This window comes from Tuber melanosporum (assembly GCF_000151645.1).
Source record: "Tuber melanosporum whole genome shotgun sequence assembly, scaffold_178, strain Mel28".
NCBI lineage: Eukaryota > Fungi > Ascomycota > Pezizomycetes > Pezizales > Tuberaceae > Tuber > Tuber melanosporum.
In genome coordinates, this window is record NW_003298839.1 from 673 (window position 1) to 17606 (window position 16934).

General features: G+C 50.4%; 2 protein-coding genes; both read left to right on the top strand.

Moving 5' to 3' along the window:
• Nucleotides 1-9428: 9428 nt before the first annotated feature.
• On the top strand, nt 9429-13289 carry GSTUM_00003554001 (uncharacterized protein). XM_002837147.2 has 8 exons: nt 9429-10085; nt 10192-10358; nt 10462-10587; nt 10658-10789; nt 10854-11405; nt 11458-12370; nt 12426-13021; nt 13105-13289. The coding sequence occupies exons 1-8, from the start codon at nt 10016-10018 to the stop codon at nt 13150-13152; spliced, it is 2604 nt and encodes an 867-aa protein (XP_002837193.1). The 5' UTR covers nt 9429-10015; the 3' UTR covers nt 13153-13289.
• Nucleotides 13290-13783: 494 nt separating this feature from the next.
• GSTUM_00003555001 (uncharacterized protein) lies at nt 13784-16073 on the top strand (the record flags this gene model as incomplete). XM_002837148.2 has 2 exons in its annotated part: nt 13784-14886; nt 14938-16073. The coding sequence occupies 2 exons, from the start codon at nt 13784-13786 to the stop codon at nt 15854-15856; spliced, it is 2022 nt and encodes a 673-aa protein (XP_002837194.1). The 3' UTR covers nt 15857-16073.
• Nucleotides 16074-16934: the final 861 nt, after the last annotated feature.

A 16934-nucleotide genomic window follows, 5' to 3' on the forward strand; every position in this document is an offset into this window, starting at 1 on the left:
ACAAAGTATATTCCTTAGTTTCCTGCCAATGGGGGGAAATCCGCCACTACTTATAGAAACCAAATGCGCTATAAACTTGACTTCTGATATACGTACACCATTACAGTATTCTTCGTTACCATGATTTCTCTCTTACCACATGACTTACCCAACACAGTAAGTGCAGTAGTGTGTTTCTCTATCAAGATCAGGCAAATCTAAAAGAGAATAGCACACAAAGAAATGAAGAACGAGGGGACACGTATTCCAACAAATTTTATCGCCTTCCACGAACTCCCTGCCAGTCTGCCAAACCTGGAAAAACAGGAACTTAGGTAAAGTACGACAAAGCCTCCAATCATTCCACGAAACACTACACTCGTCCGCTGTCATTCTCGCTCGTCCACGCACGTCTCCCTTTCCCCCGTCTACTCCTGTGCTAACAAATGAAACACCACAGATAAACTCCACAAAGACTCCCGCTATCCACAGGCATTTCATTTCGGGGGTGCGCGATGCCAAAGCACACCCGGGAGAGCCTCCGCACGAACTAGGAACAATCAACGACCAAACAGACAAACACAGATGCTAGGCAGGCGGAAGATAAAGAGGCCGGCAGGTGGATAGCTGGACGGGTGGAAGGATAGATAAACGGGTGGACAGGTGAGGACGAACCTCTTTGAGCGGGCGTGAATGGAGAGGAGCATGTCCAGAAACACCCATGATTTCCAACATACACTCCACGCAAATGTTCATGGAAAATGAATCATTGTTAGCTTAAAAGTGATTCCCCAGGCTGCCAGGTAAATTTAATGGTCTCTTTTCAATGACCGTTCTTTATCCATATTTTATCAACACCCCCAAAAACAACAATCGGAATGATGTTGCGGTATGTCACACGATAAAGTGGCGCAACATCTCCAATCCTGACTCCAAACATCACAACTTCCTGCGTGACCCTTAGTTGAAAACAAAAAAAAATCGAAGAAAAAATCGATTTGAATAACTTTACCAGAGGGAACCCTATTATATGCTTACAAGAGGTTATTCCTAATTAAGGAATTATGGATCAAGCCTGTTGCTAGTGCAGGTGGCTCATACAGTAGTAAATACTGCACAGAAATAAATACTAGGGGAGTGTCGGGATAATTGCTGATATGTAATTCCCGGGCCATTTATCGATCCAACCGTAAATTTCTCGTACTCTACTTGAGTACAAACAGTCTGCCTGTTCAGAACCAAGATCAAGGCTGACGCGGACCTCGACCCCTGGGGGAGGTGGAGCAATCAGCTGAATGGCCTATAGATAGTACGAGGCATAGCTCTAGGCGCAGCTATGCGAGGTGGCGGAGGCTGGATCATGATGGACCGCGCCCACCTCCTCCTCTACCTATGTCCTCTTCGTAGGACCATGAAAGGTGCATCCGGTCCATGCCCAGATGGACTCCATACAATAATGAATACCCAAGCGAGGCTACACCCCAGCCCCCCGGAAAAACTAAGACGGAAAAAATCTTGGACAGCCGTAATGGTGACCCGGAAATCTGTGTTGAAATTCACGAAGCCTTTTTGGTCTGGGTTACCTGGTCTGTGTCCCGGTATAAAGACGGTAATGCATTAGTTTAGTTGGAAAGATGTTTGAACCAGGGTTAGTGTGTTTTAGGAAGGAATGTGAAGGAACGCTAGATATTTGGGGCAGGAGTTAGTTGTTGCAGGATTGTCGGAGTGGTATCGGATGTTGCATGAGCAAGGAGATGGAGAGCACTAGGGCGTTAGTGTTCAGCCTGCTTGAATTGTGCTACGGTTTGTGTAGAACTAGGTTACTGCGAAACGTTTGGAAGAGACGAGAGTGTTTTGGAATTGTCTGATGCGATATATATATATATATATTATACACTTCTTGCCTTCGCTCCCGATTCCAGCGCCCCATTTTTACTCCCACTAGCGCATTACTGATTTGCACCGTACCACAACCTCTGATCTCATCCCACACCCTCCACTTACTCAAAACACGCCACAACACTCCCCCATTTGCGGGGAATCCTGCATCACTCAATCTCTGCACCAGTAATCTCTAAATTTGCTCCTTCAATAATCCAGGCCGATCACCCAATACCTCGCAGGATCCCTCTAGGCTCGTTTTCGTTGGGCTATACACATGATGAGTCAAATTTACAACGAACTGTGGGGGAAGAGCTCGTACCCTGGAATTAGGAGGTTCAAGAATCAGATTCCAGCAGTGAACCCAAGCGTCCAGTCCGCCCCTCCTCGGGTGCGGACCGGACGGACAGCAGTGCATGAATGGGTGCCCGGGACGGACTGGCGGGCTCTGCAGGTTTCCCAGAGGGTGGTATGTGCCAGGTTTCTGCAGGTGACGGCGGACGACGGCCTGGCCCTGCAGGTAATTGCCGGAAGATACCATTTGTTCTAAGATAGCGGGGCCCGGGCGTCAACCCTCTGGACGGCCGTCTCTATGAAAGACGGACGCCATGCCCTGCCGTCCTCACCCACCCTGCCCGGGGCGCCCGTGTCTACAGCCCGCCAGGGCCCTGTACGGTGCCCCGGACGGTTGGGAACACTAGATTCCAGAGCCCAAGTTTCACCTGGACCCCAGGAGAAGTCAGAGACTTTCCGCCGACTCGATTATCGGATTGCGTGGTTACGAAAGCGTCTCTAAATCTAGAAACGACCCACTCGATCATTTCCGTCCCCACAAGGTAACCGATACGCAATGAATATATACGGATCGAAAAGATCCTTCCCGATGCGGCATCAAAGAAATGGAATGAGAATCGCGCCAGTGAATTCTTGGGATACTTTCGTGCGTAGCGGGGAAAACGGTGAACTTCGATGATAATGATCTGAACAAAAACAAATCTCACCACATCGGCGGAAAAGGCAAATCTAAATTGAAAACACAAAGGAAGCTCTCCTCATCACTGCATGAGGCTCTCCCTTTCCGCAACTTTCCAACATAAAGATGTCGACCTCGGTATACCAGATACGTACGGCAAAACACCAGCCTTGTGGGCTACTTAGAACAAGCACTAAGGCACCGTGAAGCTTCTATGATACAAGCACACAAACCAACGAATCCTAGCTCGGCTTAATCCAAATCAAGCAAAATATTTCCCTCCGCCCTCAAAAAGCCCCACGCGCACCTGGACATTCCCCATTCATACTCCCACTAGCCACTTCCCTACCCTCCAAATTGTTTTCATCTGCCTCCGGGGATTACAACTTTGTGAACTTGCTATCTTTCCTCTCCGCTCCTTCCTGATCCCAGATTCAATCCTGACCTGTTAGGCGCACGGGCGTAGATGTAATATACTACAGTTGTAGTTCTAACGAGAATTTCTACCCAACATTCCCATTTTAGTTTTATTTCTTCCACTCGACATCAAAACATTTAGGTCTAGACCACCCAATGTTTCCTGCCTATATATTCCGACTCTCCCTAATCTTCCAACGCCCCAAAATCACTCTTCTCTCCTCCCCGCTATACATGTGCTATAACTACCCTGAAAAATCCCCTACCCTGTCCCTGATTTCTGAAGAGGTAACCTCCCAGCCCCACCCCCGTGATTCTTACACCGACTGAGCCAATGGAGCTTATGGTCTCATCATTGGAAGCCTCACGTCGGGTTAAGCTCATGCCCAGATCACACAGCAAACCAGACACGAAAATAGCACTTATACGAGACCCTTATAATTACCCGCTGTAATCCAAGCTACGACTTATCATACCACCCGCCAGCTCTTCAACCTTCTTCACCCATCCATACATCCATTGGGCCATGCAGGCAAGTCAATCCCAATCAATACCTGCACTCAAGCTTACGGAAACCTCCCTTACTAGTCTAGCACTTCGGCAATCCCACTAGACACATCTAAAGCCCACCAGCCATATCAAACTGTACTCATTCTCCTCGCCCTGCCCTTTTCTTTAACCCTCCTCCTTCCACACCCTCCTTTTACTTCGGGGTTTTCTCTCCCGCTCGCATTAGTTTTAGCCCCGGGGTCCTCCCAAAAGCATATATGCGGGTGAAGGCACCTTGTGAAATATCAAGGCCCTTATCCCTTTCACTTCACATAAGTTAGCCCCTTTTCCGCAGCCGTATAGTATGCGCTCGCTAATTGCGGGAGATTTCACTTCCTAAACCAAATATTGTGCTCCGGGCCCACCTCACCTCACAAGTGGAATCTGAACAGAAACTGGGTTTATGTAATAACTGGCATGTATTCTGACGTGATAACCACACCCCAATCCATAATCAACTATACACCATGGTCGACAATCTCAGCCCATACCACCCAGTTTAGCTATCATACCAGCCAACGTGCACGGTTTATAAGGGTAATTCCACACCTCCTCCCTCCTCCCTCTCCTCCCCAATTATGTTCTCACACAAAATCGGCCTAAGCGTAGACCTTTTTTCCTCGGGATTTTCTCTCCTTTTGATAACATTATCCCCAGGTTCCCCCTGGCTACCCCCCACCCCAGGCGTCTCATTACCCCTTTTGGCCTCACCCTCCTCGGGCCCACCTTTCTCTCCATTCCCATATTCCTTATCCCCAGCTTCCTCACCACTCCCGCCTTCCTCTCTACCCCCACCCTCTTCCCTGCCCTCTTTCTTCTCATACTCATCACCCTTATCCTTATCTTCCTGCTTGTTTCCATATTTCTCCTTGTCCTCCCCATTCTCCTCACCCCCATCCCCTTTCTCATTCTTACTTTTCTCCTTATTCTCACATCCCCTCTCATATCCCGCCTCCTCATATGCTCTCTCATCCTCCTCTACAGCCTCGGTTTCTTGCAACTTCCCCCCACCGGGTCCTCCCCCCCCATTACCACCTTGTTTCCTATCTTCTTCCTCTGCCATCCCTTCCTCAAGTTCCTCTTTCCCTCTCCTTTCTTCTTCACATACCTCCACCAACACCGACCCCTCTCCCTCCTCCGCCTCTATGGCGCCATCAATTCTCACACCCACATTCTCGCCCGAACAGCTCCCCGAAGCCACTTTGGCAACGTCTTCTGCACTATTCTCCAAAAAATCATTCGGCATATCCCCACACCCACTCTCTTCATCACTCTCCCACCGGCAATCACTGTAATCTTCCCTCCCCGCCGGCGCACTTCTCTTTCCTCTGCCCACACCCACATCGCTCTCCTCCCTATTCTCCACCCTGTCTATCTTCTTCCCACGCATCTTCCTACGCCTCCAAGCACCAAGCACAAGCCTTACGTATAGGAATAGCAAACCCGACACCAGTAGCCCGACTATGCAACAATGCAGCTTTTGCGGTATGGGCACGGCAGAGTCCATCTCCCGCGAGGAGTCCCATATTTTAGAAACCCTGTTGATGAAGCCTACTATAGAGGCCCGGGAAGAGTCCTGGGGTGGACAAGCTGAGTACTCTTGGCGAGCGCCGCATGCGAGTGACGACGAATCTCCCGTGAGGATGAGATTTCCCAGCCGTGGGATTTTTATAAATTCCGAGATTGCCCCGGTGAAGTAGTTGAGCCCGAAATTGCCAGGGGGTGGTGAGGTTTCTACTCCGTTCATTGCTGCGGTGATGGGAAGGTAGTAGTTGTGAACGGGGGAAAGAAGGTCGCCAGGAGAAAGTAGGAAGATGGATCGGTGGCAGCAGAGCTGCAAGTTTGACAAGGTTTATGAGTGTATCGCGTATACTAGATGCACCATGCGAGCGCAGAGCGTCCAGAGCAGAGTAACGTACCCGGCAGGTCAAATCCCAGACGAGAGTGATTCTTTGTGATCTAGCTTGTCAGTTCAAGATGAGGAAATCCACACAACAATTACGGATCACAAAGCAACGCACCTTGTACGATATTGATACTAGCTTCTCATCCACCCCACCAATCTACCCAGTTTTCACGCGGCGAAGCAGATCGGAGGGAAAAAAAACAAGTGGCAAAACACAACAGGGAGCGAGAAACAAGTCAGAATAAAAGAGAGAGGAAGGCCGTATAAAACCACCCACTAGCCAACCAAGCAAATGGAAATCCACGCTTCTTGTAATATCCGGTGTCGGCCTAACATCCTCAGCGTGAGCCTGAACTCTTCAAAAGGGAAAAAAAGGAAGGAAGGAAGGAAGACACCAAAATGAACACTAGGATACCTCGCCTAGCCTTTTCCTATCTATATAAATCATGTCGGGCCGCCAGCATCACTTTCTAAGCCATCATGGGCAATTACTTGTTCAGCACTTTCGTCAAAGTCGGAGGTATTGAGTGGGTGGGCTTTGGGGTACTGTACACTAAAAACAATTGCGGTTCGCAGGACCGGAGCAGTATCAATCTCCCCGAGATTAATTTCCGTGCGTGCAAGCGAAGTCGAAGTACGATAACTTGGAATTTACGGGTTGGCGTTATGTGCCGTACTAGCCATCGATATACCAGCTGCGCTTTGGCACTGGGGTTGTCCAAAGAGTCTCGGCTGGTGAGGTAGTGTTTTCGAGTATCATAGCTCTAAGATCCTGAGTGAAACTCCCACCAGCCGGTTCTAACCTTCCGATAGTCATACATGATCACTCGTATTACTTGCACCTTGCTCGGAGGGCCTTACATATGATGCTGTGCCTCCGCCGGCCGGATTATATGATTCGTTCTTACACTGCTGGCCTGAGCTTTGCGCACTCGCTCATGGATAATGTCATCATTTCTGCGACGATAGGTTATCACGCTCAGGTGTGCTTTATTCCCGCCGTGCCTCTCAGACCATCCAACCCCAACTACCACTTACGATATGATACTTTCTTCCCCTCATGAACTCTACAGCACTGCGCAATTAACTGTATACCGCGGCGACCAGTGCGCGCTTTAACAAGCAGGCAACTTTTTTTCGCAACCTTATTTTTTCGCGGAATAGTCCGTAAGTTACGCGTGAATAAACGCACCCCAGTCTATCCTGCCTTATCGGGTCCGCGCCGGTGCAGTACCCTAGCCCCGAACCAGCCGGTTCTCGTTGGCTGTGGCTTGCTGGAGGCCTGGGGTTCAGCCTGCTCCCTTAGATGATAGCAACGACCCCCCCCCGAATATGTTCAGGCCGCCGGTTTTGTGCATATCTATTGAGGCTCAGGATTTTGATGTCTGGGTTAGCAGCATAGGCGGTACCTGGGTGGAGGGAGCCCTTTTCAAGTGCTGATTGGGGAGGTGGATTTTTTCTTTAGTTTTCGGAGGCGTGTATGTTTGTGATTTCCTGTACGTGTATGGTACAGCACGCGGAGTCGCACGAGTACAGTAAGATACCGGTTCCGGCGTGGGCTAACATAAAACTACAGGTACTGTACATATCCATAATGTAGGTTTGGAGGGCTTCCTTATTAATGGATTCACGGGCCCGCTAACTTTCCGACATCTTGAAATACCGGTATCATACCAGAACAAGGTAAATATTTTCGTGGGTATGATACAAGTATTAATTTATGATATCCACTCACCCCCCCCCCCGCCCCCCCACAATAGCACGGTATCGTACTCATACCCCTCCGATCCGGTCCGATGTGATATGACATTACTTGTACCATACCCCGGCCACAAGACTCGGAGGGAGCGTAATCGGGATTGCGCCACTGTATACGATACTCAGTATTCGGTGAGGGCAGCTGGCTCTTTTGGTAGTGTGGGGTGGTAATGTACAGTACAGTGTGTGTTGGGAGCTTAAAAGGCGTACCGCACAAACATTACCGCCACGTCACAGTTATTGCGCGAAGACGAGGAGCGTTTGTTCGCCATCCATGTTCACAATCATGAGCAAGCCACTAAGCGAAAATATCAAAAACCGCTACTACTTATAAGGAACAACAGGATTTAGAAAGTTGTTGATGCAAATTGTGGTTAGCGGATGAAGATATGCCCCAAGCATGGTGATGAGCTCACCCCTCTCATCTCTTCGCACCATAAAAAAGGTAGTGAATTGCGATACCGGCGGCCCGCCGATAATTTATCGCACGTACAGTGGAAACTGAGAGCTGAATTCTACATGGCTTATTGTTTTCGGGTTCTTTCGGTAATAGCCGGGTAATGTCAGGCGGAGGGACTAGAATTTGTCGGCTCTGACCGTTTAAATTTACAGCTATTATTGTACGGAGTAGAGTCCTTAGGCGTCTCTCTTCCGCCCACGTATATTACGAGGCTGCGATTCGAGGGTGCTTATTGCGGTCTATAACTCGGGGATGTTTGCTATCCTCAGGATCTAGTGGAACATCCACCCCTTCTCTCCCTCCACCGACCATCGGTGCCTCAACAAGGTAGGAAATTATCCAAATTGATCCCACAATTGACCGATTGGGCATCATGGCAGCGAAAAAATAAAAGCGCGCAAAAAAAAAGGAAACGAAACCTGAAGGTCTCGGCTGACGCTCAACACAAGAGGGGATTCGGAAGAGCAGCAGATGTTCCTGATGGTACGAGTACAAGTGCGATACATGTTGCAGAAACCATTCTAAAAAGTCCAAGGGCAGGAGTTCTAGATGACAAGCCCAAGACATTGCCAAGAGGGGAGGTTTGTCTGGGGTTTCCACATAATATCAACCATGCCAACAGGAAATGTTATGTCACGTGATTCCCTCTACTCTCACTCTAGTACTGTTTGAGGCTCTCGCTCCTTGTAGCATAGCCCCCTAGGTAGATGCAAGATGACTGCTTCATGCATTGTCAGTCCGATGCCGGTACGGGTATCTGGTAAACTAGCTCGCAGCGGGACGCATGCAGGCAGCGAGATCCCCCGGGTAATAGCCAGTGGAATTGCATGCTAATCAAGGCAAAGTTGCTGCACGGCACTCGAGTAACATTTTGCCGGAACGACTAAACGCGGGACCTAGCAACACGGACGCTGCAGGCTTGGCTAGATGTTGATCCGGGCGGGGCCCAACATGTACCGGTACTCGAGTACTCGTAGTGTCGAAGCGTTTTTAAAAAGGACTGCTACTGCATACCACCAAGATCCAAGCAGAATGGCCAATTTTTGGGGGTATGCAAGAGCAGTCTTTTCTAAAAACGCTTCGACATTACGAGTACCGGTAAGCCAAGCTACGGTACGGTACCGGCGCACTGTGCTCGTACTCGGGCAGTTGCAGGTTCCTGCTTCTCCCGTGACTCCCACCCAAGTCTCACTCGTCTCGTGTAACCTGCCTAACTCATGTACCGGTACTTGTATCAGTACCAGCACCGCACCGATTAACCCAATCAACTGCCAAGTACCGGTACCGGCTCCGTCTCAGCACCTGAGCCAACCGATCCCCCCGATCCCTGATCTTTCCTACGCCAAACTTTGATTCAACTCCATTTGGCCACCAAGGTCTAACCCCGTCTGCGAAAGGTCCCGGGCAACCTATAAAAAACACAGTACGTCACTCGTTTGCGGTTCCAATTTACGTGTGGCTTGTCCTTCAGCTACAAAGTGCGTTCCTCCGGGGTCGTTCCCGGGCGGGGCAAGCGAGACATGCACGGAGAAGAAAAAACGGAAAGGGGGAGAAACGGTGGAAAAAAGGGGAGAAGATGGAGAGGATGGAGGAGATGACCCCCGGCTGAGCGAGCGAATGGCTCGGAAATCATGTGCCGTCGTCTGATCATCTCATACGACGGCAGTGTTGACAGGAGGTTAACCAAATTCTAACTGCTGGGGAAGAACAAACGCACCCCGGCAGAATCCCCTTTCTGCGGTACGTGGATGATACCGATGCTCCTCTTTATTTTGTCTACCTGTACCTATCCTGTCCATCCAGCTCCCTCTCCTTTCCGCTTCTGCCCTCTGCTTTGCTTGGTTGCCCTGCTCGACCGTGCCGTACTTGGCCTCCGGGTCACCATCCCGAAAAGCTACAGTATCACAGTTGCCCGCTCGTTCCCTCCGGAAAAACCCCCCAACCGATAACGTGCTTTTCGTGGCGTCTTCCAACATCCCGGTTGGCCCAAGCCGCCCAAGGCACGCAGCAACAACACCTGCCTGCCCACGCAGCGTTGGCAACAGAGAGACCCTTACAAGAATCACCACCAGTGCTCATCGATACATCCATTATGGACGGCCTACGAGTATTATCCCCGAATAATGGGAGCCGAGTAGGCACCCCGTTGCCCCGCTTCCTCGGTAAGCTTGTCCACTGATTTGCTCGCTCTTTCCTTATCGGTTCCCCGTCCCTCGCTTATTTTGGGGCTTCGCTTAAGCTAATACAAGCCTGAATCCTTGCAAACAGATAGCTCTGGCTTCCCAATTAATCCTTCCGCTAAGAAAGAGAAGGAGGGAGCTATTGAGGTGGAAGTCCCATCGCTGTTGCATCGGGTCAAGCATAATGGGAGCATTTTATCATTTTGTGTATCTGATGAGTTGATTTATGCAGGCAGTCAGAGCGGGGAGATTTTGGTTGGCTTTTTTCTGTTTTTTTCTGTTTTTTCTGTTTTTTTGTTTTCCCCCTTCCCTTGGCGTTGTCGAGCGTGGTGATGAGCTAACATTGAATGGATGATAGGTGTGGTCCATTGAAACTTTTCAACTTGTCAAGAGTGTACATGCACATCAGGGGAGCGTTTTGTGTCTTCACCTCTCAGACGATCAGTCGGTTTTGTTCTCCAGTGCTGGAGATGCAATTATCAATGTAGGCCGACCGAGTTGGGTGTTCACACCGGAGGCGCGGGTCAACATTGGAGCACTGACCGTGTTTCCAGGTGTGGAATGCGAAAACCTTCGAGAACCTTTACAGTATCTACTCTACTTTCGACGTCGGGGATGTATTCTGCGTCGTCTATTCCTCAGCGCTGCAAACTGCGTACTTTGGCGCCCAAAATACTAGTATTCAGGTAACTGGCACCCTCGTTGCCCGGCAGGGGCAGGGTGAGCAGCAATTGGCTGATTGCGGCCTAGTGGTATGACCTTAAAGTGAAAGATTCGCGACCCAGGCCTACTTTGACTTCGCACCCTTCACACCGTAACCACCGATTCTTCGATTCCAAAGGTCCCGGTGGGAGGACTACACCCAGGCCGGCGTCGAAGGTTGTGCCGCCCAGCTCGAGGCTGTTGGAGGTTGATCCAGAGAATATTGTGCAGTATGCTCACTACGGATACGTTTACTGCATGCTTCTCATTACCCTTCCATCCGGGTGGGAAATCAAGGGTGACGGAGGGGAGATGCTGCTATCTGGGGGTGGGGACGGGGTGGTCAAACTATGGACCATTAATCCGGTGACGAGCGCGATCACAAGCGCTGCGAACTTGAGCGCGGGTGATTCTGGAGTACTGAGTATGGCGGTCAACGACACGATGCTTTACTGCGGATTGACCGATGGCGAAATATGCATTTGGGATTTGGACACTTTGCAATTGATTCGCAGTCTCAAAACCCATTGCGACGATGTCTTGACCATGTCTGTTATGGGGAATTACATCTTTAGCGGGAGTGCTAGTGGGTATTCGAGGGTATTATCCCACCTCACCTATAGACGATACGCGCTGACAACAGCGTCGACAGAAATGGAACCAACGCTTCGAACATATGAGTCGCTGGCAGTCTCACTCTGGATTGATATTGGCTTCTGCCGCGACCAAGCGCCATGGGAGGCTGATTTACATCACCGGCGGTAATGACGACTGTGTGGCAATCTGGGACACTTCCGCCCTTGAACAATCGGAATCCCAGATTCTGAAATCTCAGAATGACCAGCTCCTTTGCTCGCTGAGCAAACTAGTCTCCTTCCGTACAGTTTCCAGCGATCCTAGCTATGCCGAAGACTGCCGTCGGGGAGCAACCTATCTCAAGCAGCTATTCAAGCGGTATGGTGCTACAGCCACGCTCTTGCCCTCGGAGGAGGGCAGAAACCCGATTGTCCATGCGAGGTTCGGCGGCTGCGGAACGAAGGGCAGGAGCAAAGGGAAAACGATACTGTTCTACGGCCATTATGACGTGATACCTGCTTCCGAGTCTGCTGAGGCTGGATGGCAAACGCGGCCGTTTGAACTAACAGGGATGAACGGATATCTATACGGTCGCGGAGTATCAGATAACAAAGGTCCTTGTCTCGCTGCGCTATTTGCCGCCGGCGAATTGGTGCAGGAGCAAGAACTAGGCGCCGACATTACGTTCCTAATTGAAGGGGAGGAAGAATCTGGGAGCAGAGGATTTGCTGATGCCGTTAGGAGAAATAAGGAAATTATCGGTGATGTGGACTGGATTCTGATAGCCAACAGCTACTGGCTCGATGATGATGTTCCATGCTTAACCTATGGCCTTAGAGGAGTAATCCATGCTACCGTGGTAGTAGGGAGCGATAAGCCGGATCTACATTCGGGTGTTGAGGGTAGTAGACTTAACCGAGAGCCTACGATCGACCTGGTAAACCTGTTGGCAAGATTGACCTCCCCGGACGGGAAGGTTTTGATTCCTGGTGAGATTTCATCCTGCGGGCATGCCGAGGTATTTGTTGATTGTGTCAACTGCAGGATTCTCGGAGCCCGTCCGCCCTATCACCCCCGCCGAAGAAGAAATGTACACCGCCATCACCAACACCATTGTCAACAAACCGGATTGGTCCCATCTAACTGCAGTCCAGATAAAAGACCATTTAATGTCAAAATGGCGCTTCCCATCGCTAACAATCCACAATGTCTCCGTCTCAGGTCCATCAAACGCGGCCATCATCCCACGCGTAGCATCGGCTTCGATATCCCTCCGCATAGTCCCAGACCAGGAGCTATCTGTGATAAAAGACAAGCTGGTCTCGTACCTGCGCAGCGAGTACTCCTCCTTCAACAGCAACAACAAGCTCGACATAAAAATAGACCACGAAGCAGAGCCCTGGCTAGGCGATCCCGAAAATGACGCCTTCAGAACATTGGAAGAGGCGGTCATGGATGTGTGGTCCGAGGGTAACTTGGACCGGGTTAGACCGCTGTACATTCGTGAGGGAGGGAGTATCCCCACTGCAAGGTTTTTAGAAAAAGAGTTTGGAGCTCCGGCGGCGCATCTTCCGTGTGGACAAGCGAGCGATCAAGCGCACTTGGATGATGAACGGCTGAGGCTTGTTAATCTTTATAAGGTGTGTTTCTTTCTTTCCGCTTGTTACCGGAGGGTTTCTATGCGTCTGAAGGTCGCTGTGCTGAATTTGGTGGGGTACTTTAGAGCAAGGCGATCTTGAAAAGAGTGTTTAAGGAGTTGCCGAGAAAGTAGACTCTTTTTTATTTTTATTTTCATCCTACTGCTATAGCGTTGTGGTGGGTTGCAGTGGTTAGGGGGGGGAGAGAGGTTTTCTCGCAATACCCTACTAGAAGACCGGGTATGCCTGCACGGTGGTTGAATGTTTATAAGCTTGTGAAAATAGTTGTAGTGGGGTACTGCACTGTGTCTTTCCGTCCGGCAGACTCTCGGTGCTGTATCACCCGAATAAATTTCTCATCGGTTGGTTTTGCAATTGAGTAGTTCGGCGGTCGCCGTGTATTGTGGGAACACGTTTTTGCGGAGAGCCATGTCTTTGGTCATTAGGTTGGGTTACTGTACGGTACTATACGAGTACGAGTACTCGAGTACTGGCAGAAGGCCACCGATGCTGGGACCGTGGCGGTGGGTGAGCTGGTTTCCTATCTAACCGAAACATAGGATAGGGGCTGATGTTACCACACCGGAAATAATCTGATTAGCGAATTCAATTCAAAGCCACAGCAGATAAGAATTTGCCACCGCAGCCACACTCGGAACCCAGGCATAGGATCCTGACCATCAAGGCCCAGGTTCCGCTTTCTTCTCTTTCCCTTTTCTTTTCCTCTTTCTCCTCTTTCCTTGTCACAACAGCACTCGCCCAGCAATGGCGACACCAGCCAGATCACCCTTAGCGGGTCTAGCCCGAGTCGCCCTGCTCCTTACGACATCCTTACCGCGTCTACACTCTCACCCACTATTCAAGCGGAGCGAGGAAGGCGATACCGAATCGAGCGGGTTCTGGGTCAATGTCGGCATAGCCTTCTTCCTCGTCGTCCTGGGCGGTATCTTTGCTGGACTGACCCTGGGTCTAATGGGCCAGGACGAGATCTACCTACAAGTGATTGAGCAATCCGGGGAAGGCGCGGAGAAGAATCACGCACACAAGGTCCTCAGCTTACTGAAACGCGGGAAGCATTGGGTTCTTGTCACTCTCCTGCTGAGCAATGTCATCACCAACGAGACCTTACCCATCGTTCTGGATAGGAGTCTTGGCGGAGGGTGGCCTGCTGTCTTGTCCTCTACCGTTCTTATCGTCATTTTTGGAGAGATCATTCCTCAGTCCGTGTGTGTGAGGTATGGGTTGAGTATTGGAGCTTACTTGTCGCCGTTCGTGCTCGGGTTGATGTACCTCATGTACCCGGTTGCGTACCCGACTGCACTTTTGCTGGATTACATTCTTGGGAAGGATCATGGGACGGTTTACAAGAAGGCGGGATTGAAGACGCTAGTTACGCTGCACAAGAACCTTGGCCCGTCGCCTTCGGAGAGGCTGAATCAGGACGAGGTTACGATCATTTCAGCGGTCCTGGACTTGAAGGATAAACCGGTCGGTTCCATCATGACGCCCATCAAGGATGTCTTTACGATGTCTTCGGATACAGTTCTTGACGAAGTGACTATGAATGGGATACTCTCGGCTGGCTATTCCAGAATTCCCATCCACGCCCCCGGGGAACCGGCCAATTTCGTTGGTATGCTGTTGGTCAAGATCTTGATCACTTATGATCCAGAGGATGAGAAGCGGGTGGGGGAATTCCCTCTAGCCACGTTGCCGGAGACTAGAGAGGAGACTAGCTGTTTGGATATCGTCAATTTCTTTCAGGAGGGCAAGAGTCACATGGTTCTCGTCAGCGACTCTCCCGGCGAGAATCACGGCGCACTCGGGGTTGTCACCTTGGAGGATGTTATTGAGGAATTGATTGGAGAGTGGGCTACCCTGCGAATAAATTGATTTGGTGTGCGGCTAATTTGAGATAGAGAAATTATTGACGAGTCAGACGTATTTATCGACGTTCACAAAGCTATCCGTCGCATCAACCCTTCCCCACTGTCCCGCCGCTCAATATCTACCCATTTCCCTTGTCTGGGCGAAGTAGCCGTCTCCTCCACGGCCAACATTGCCGCCTCGTTCGCCGTTCCTGAATCAATAACCCATCCCACCGGCCATATCGACAAACAGCTCGAGAATCTCCTAATCCTCGACGGTGATCCGCGAAGCACAAACTCGACACCACACAACGATAACGATCCTAGCCACCCTCACCCACCAGCCACCGTCCGTCGCTCAAGCCAACAAACTTCCCTCACCGGTATCCCGGAAAACGTCCTCCCACAGCTAAAATTCCTCGGGCCCGCAAACCTGGCCGGAAACCCCAAGTCTACGAAATACAAAGCCGTCAAGATCAAACCCGCCGGAAACCACGATGAGCACGCCCGCGCGCCCCTATCAACTAGCGGGGGCATCGTTCACGTGATTCGAGCGCACGAGCCCCCCTGCGACGGGAACTCTCGGGCCGACGGCAACGGCGCCTTATTATCCACTAACCCTGGGGCCACAACCTCCGACCCAGCGCTCCTCCTGAAAAAGCCAAACCCCGGGGATGAGTACGAGGGGCCCCCCTGCACGGAGAACGCTTCCCGCATCAAGAAACTCAATAAGCGTATCGCTAGAAGCGGGAGTCTTGTCGAGCGCGTAGAGCACGTTAGTGGCGTGCCGAAGACTATAATTGAAACTACCAGTAGCGGTAGCGATGGGGGTGGCAGCGGCAGCGAGAGTAATGGGAAAGAAAAAAATGGGCGGGAGAAGAAGAAGAGGGGGGCGAAGAAGGGGGGTGAAGCGGATAATGGAGAAACCACACCGTTGTTAGGCGGGTGGGGCGGCAAGTGTAGTAAGTAGTAGTTTTTGGGAATAGAAGCGATGTAAAAGAAATAATTGTAACTTTTAAATATTCCTCTACCGCTCGCTTCTTGCTCTTGTTTTCTTTTATGTTTATTATGGCTGGTTAGTTGGTTATCGCGGTCGCGGTCGGTTATTCGCTCTATTATTTACGGTTTGCTATGATACTACAACATCACATTATAACCCTGTTAGTCTACTGCACTACTTCTACACCACGATCAGATCAAAATTTCCATCTTTCTTCTTCCTCTTTTCTCCCTATGCAATGTTCATATCGGATTTGATGGGTGGATGTTTTCTTTCTTTCTTTCCTTTTCTTTTCTTTTTTTGGAAAAAAGGTTGCTGGGAAGGTAACGGGGGGTCTAGTCTAATTCACTACTCTTCCTTGCCACGATAGTTCCCGCACTTGTGCGTAGATGCGATGATTACCCACCACTTGCGCGATTCTCTACGTTTGTGGGTAGCGCAATTTTCCTGCGCCAAAAGGCGTGCTTGTCTGCCGGTGGTAGGTATCATAGCTGTTTTGGTGGTGGTAGCGGGTAGGTTGCGCCGGACGTGCTGTGTACGAGGGGGGTAGGAAAGAGTATGGCGAAGACTTGGCTGCCAAAGCACAGTGATATTCTGTTATGATAGCCACATTCGCCATATTTTCCCCTACCCTGTTCGTGCCGTGCGGTTTTTCCCGGAGGGGCGGAGGGCGGAGTGCCTGATGCCTGCATCATATCCGGAATTGCTATCGCGGTATGTAGGGGATTCTGAGGGTCGTCCCTACACACATAAGCTTGTGCCGGTGTTTTGGATGGAATGAAGCTTGGGGTTCCACGGGTATCGGTCAGGTTGTGTTCTTTGCAGTATGTAATTATGGTCTACTCTGGTGTTAGCGATGGGAGGATTAAGTCCTTGGAAGAGTCAGTAACGCTCTCTCTTCCGTGTGCGGAAAATCTATATAACATTACATGAAAAATCCTATTTGTCACCTTAGTTGCCTGCTGGGGAAATGTGAGTGACGTGTTGTGATTGCCAAAGGTTCGTTGATGCACATCCGGAGCTTCTGGGTACTGGATGATACTTGGTG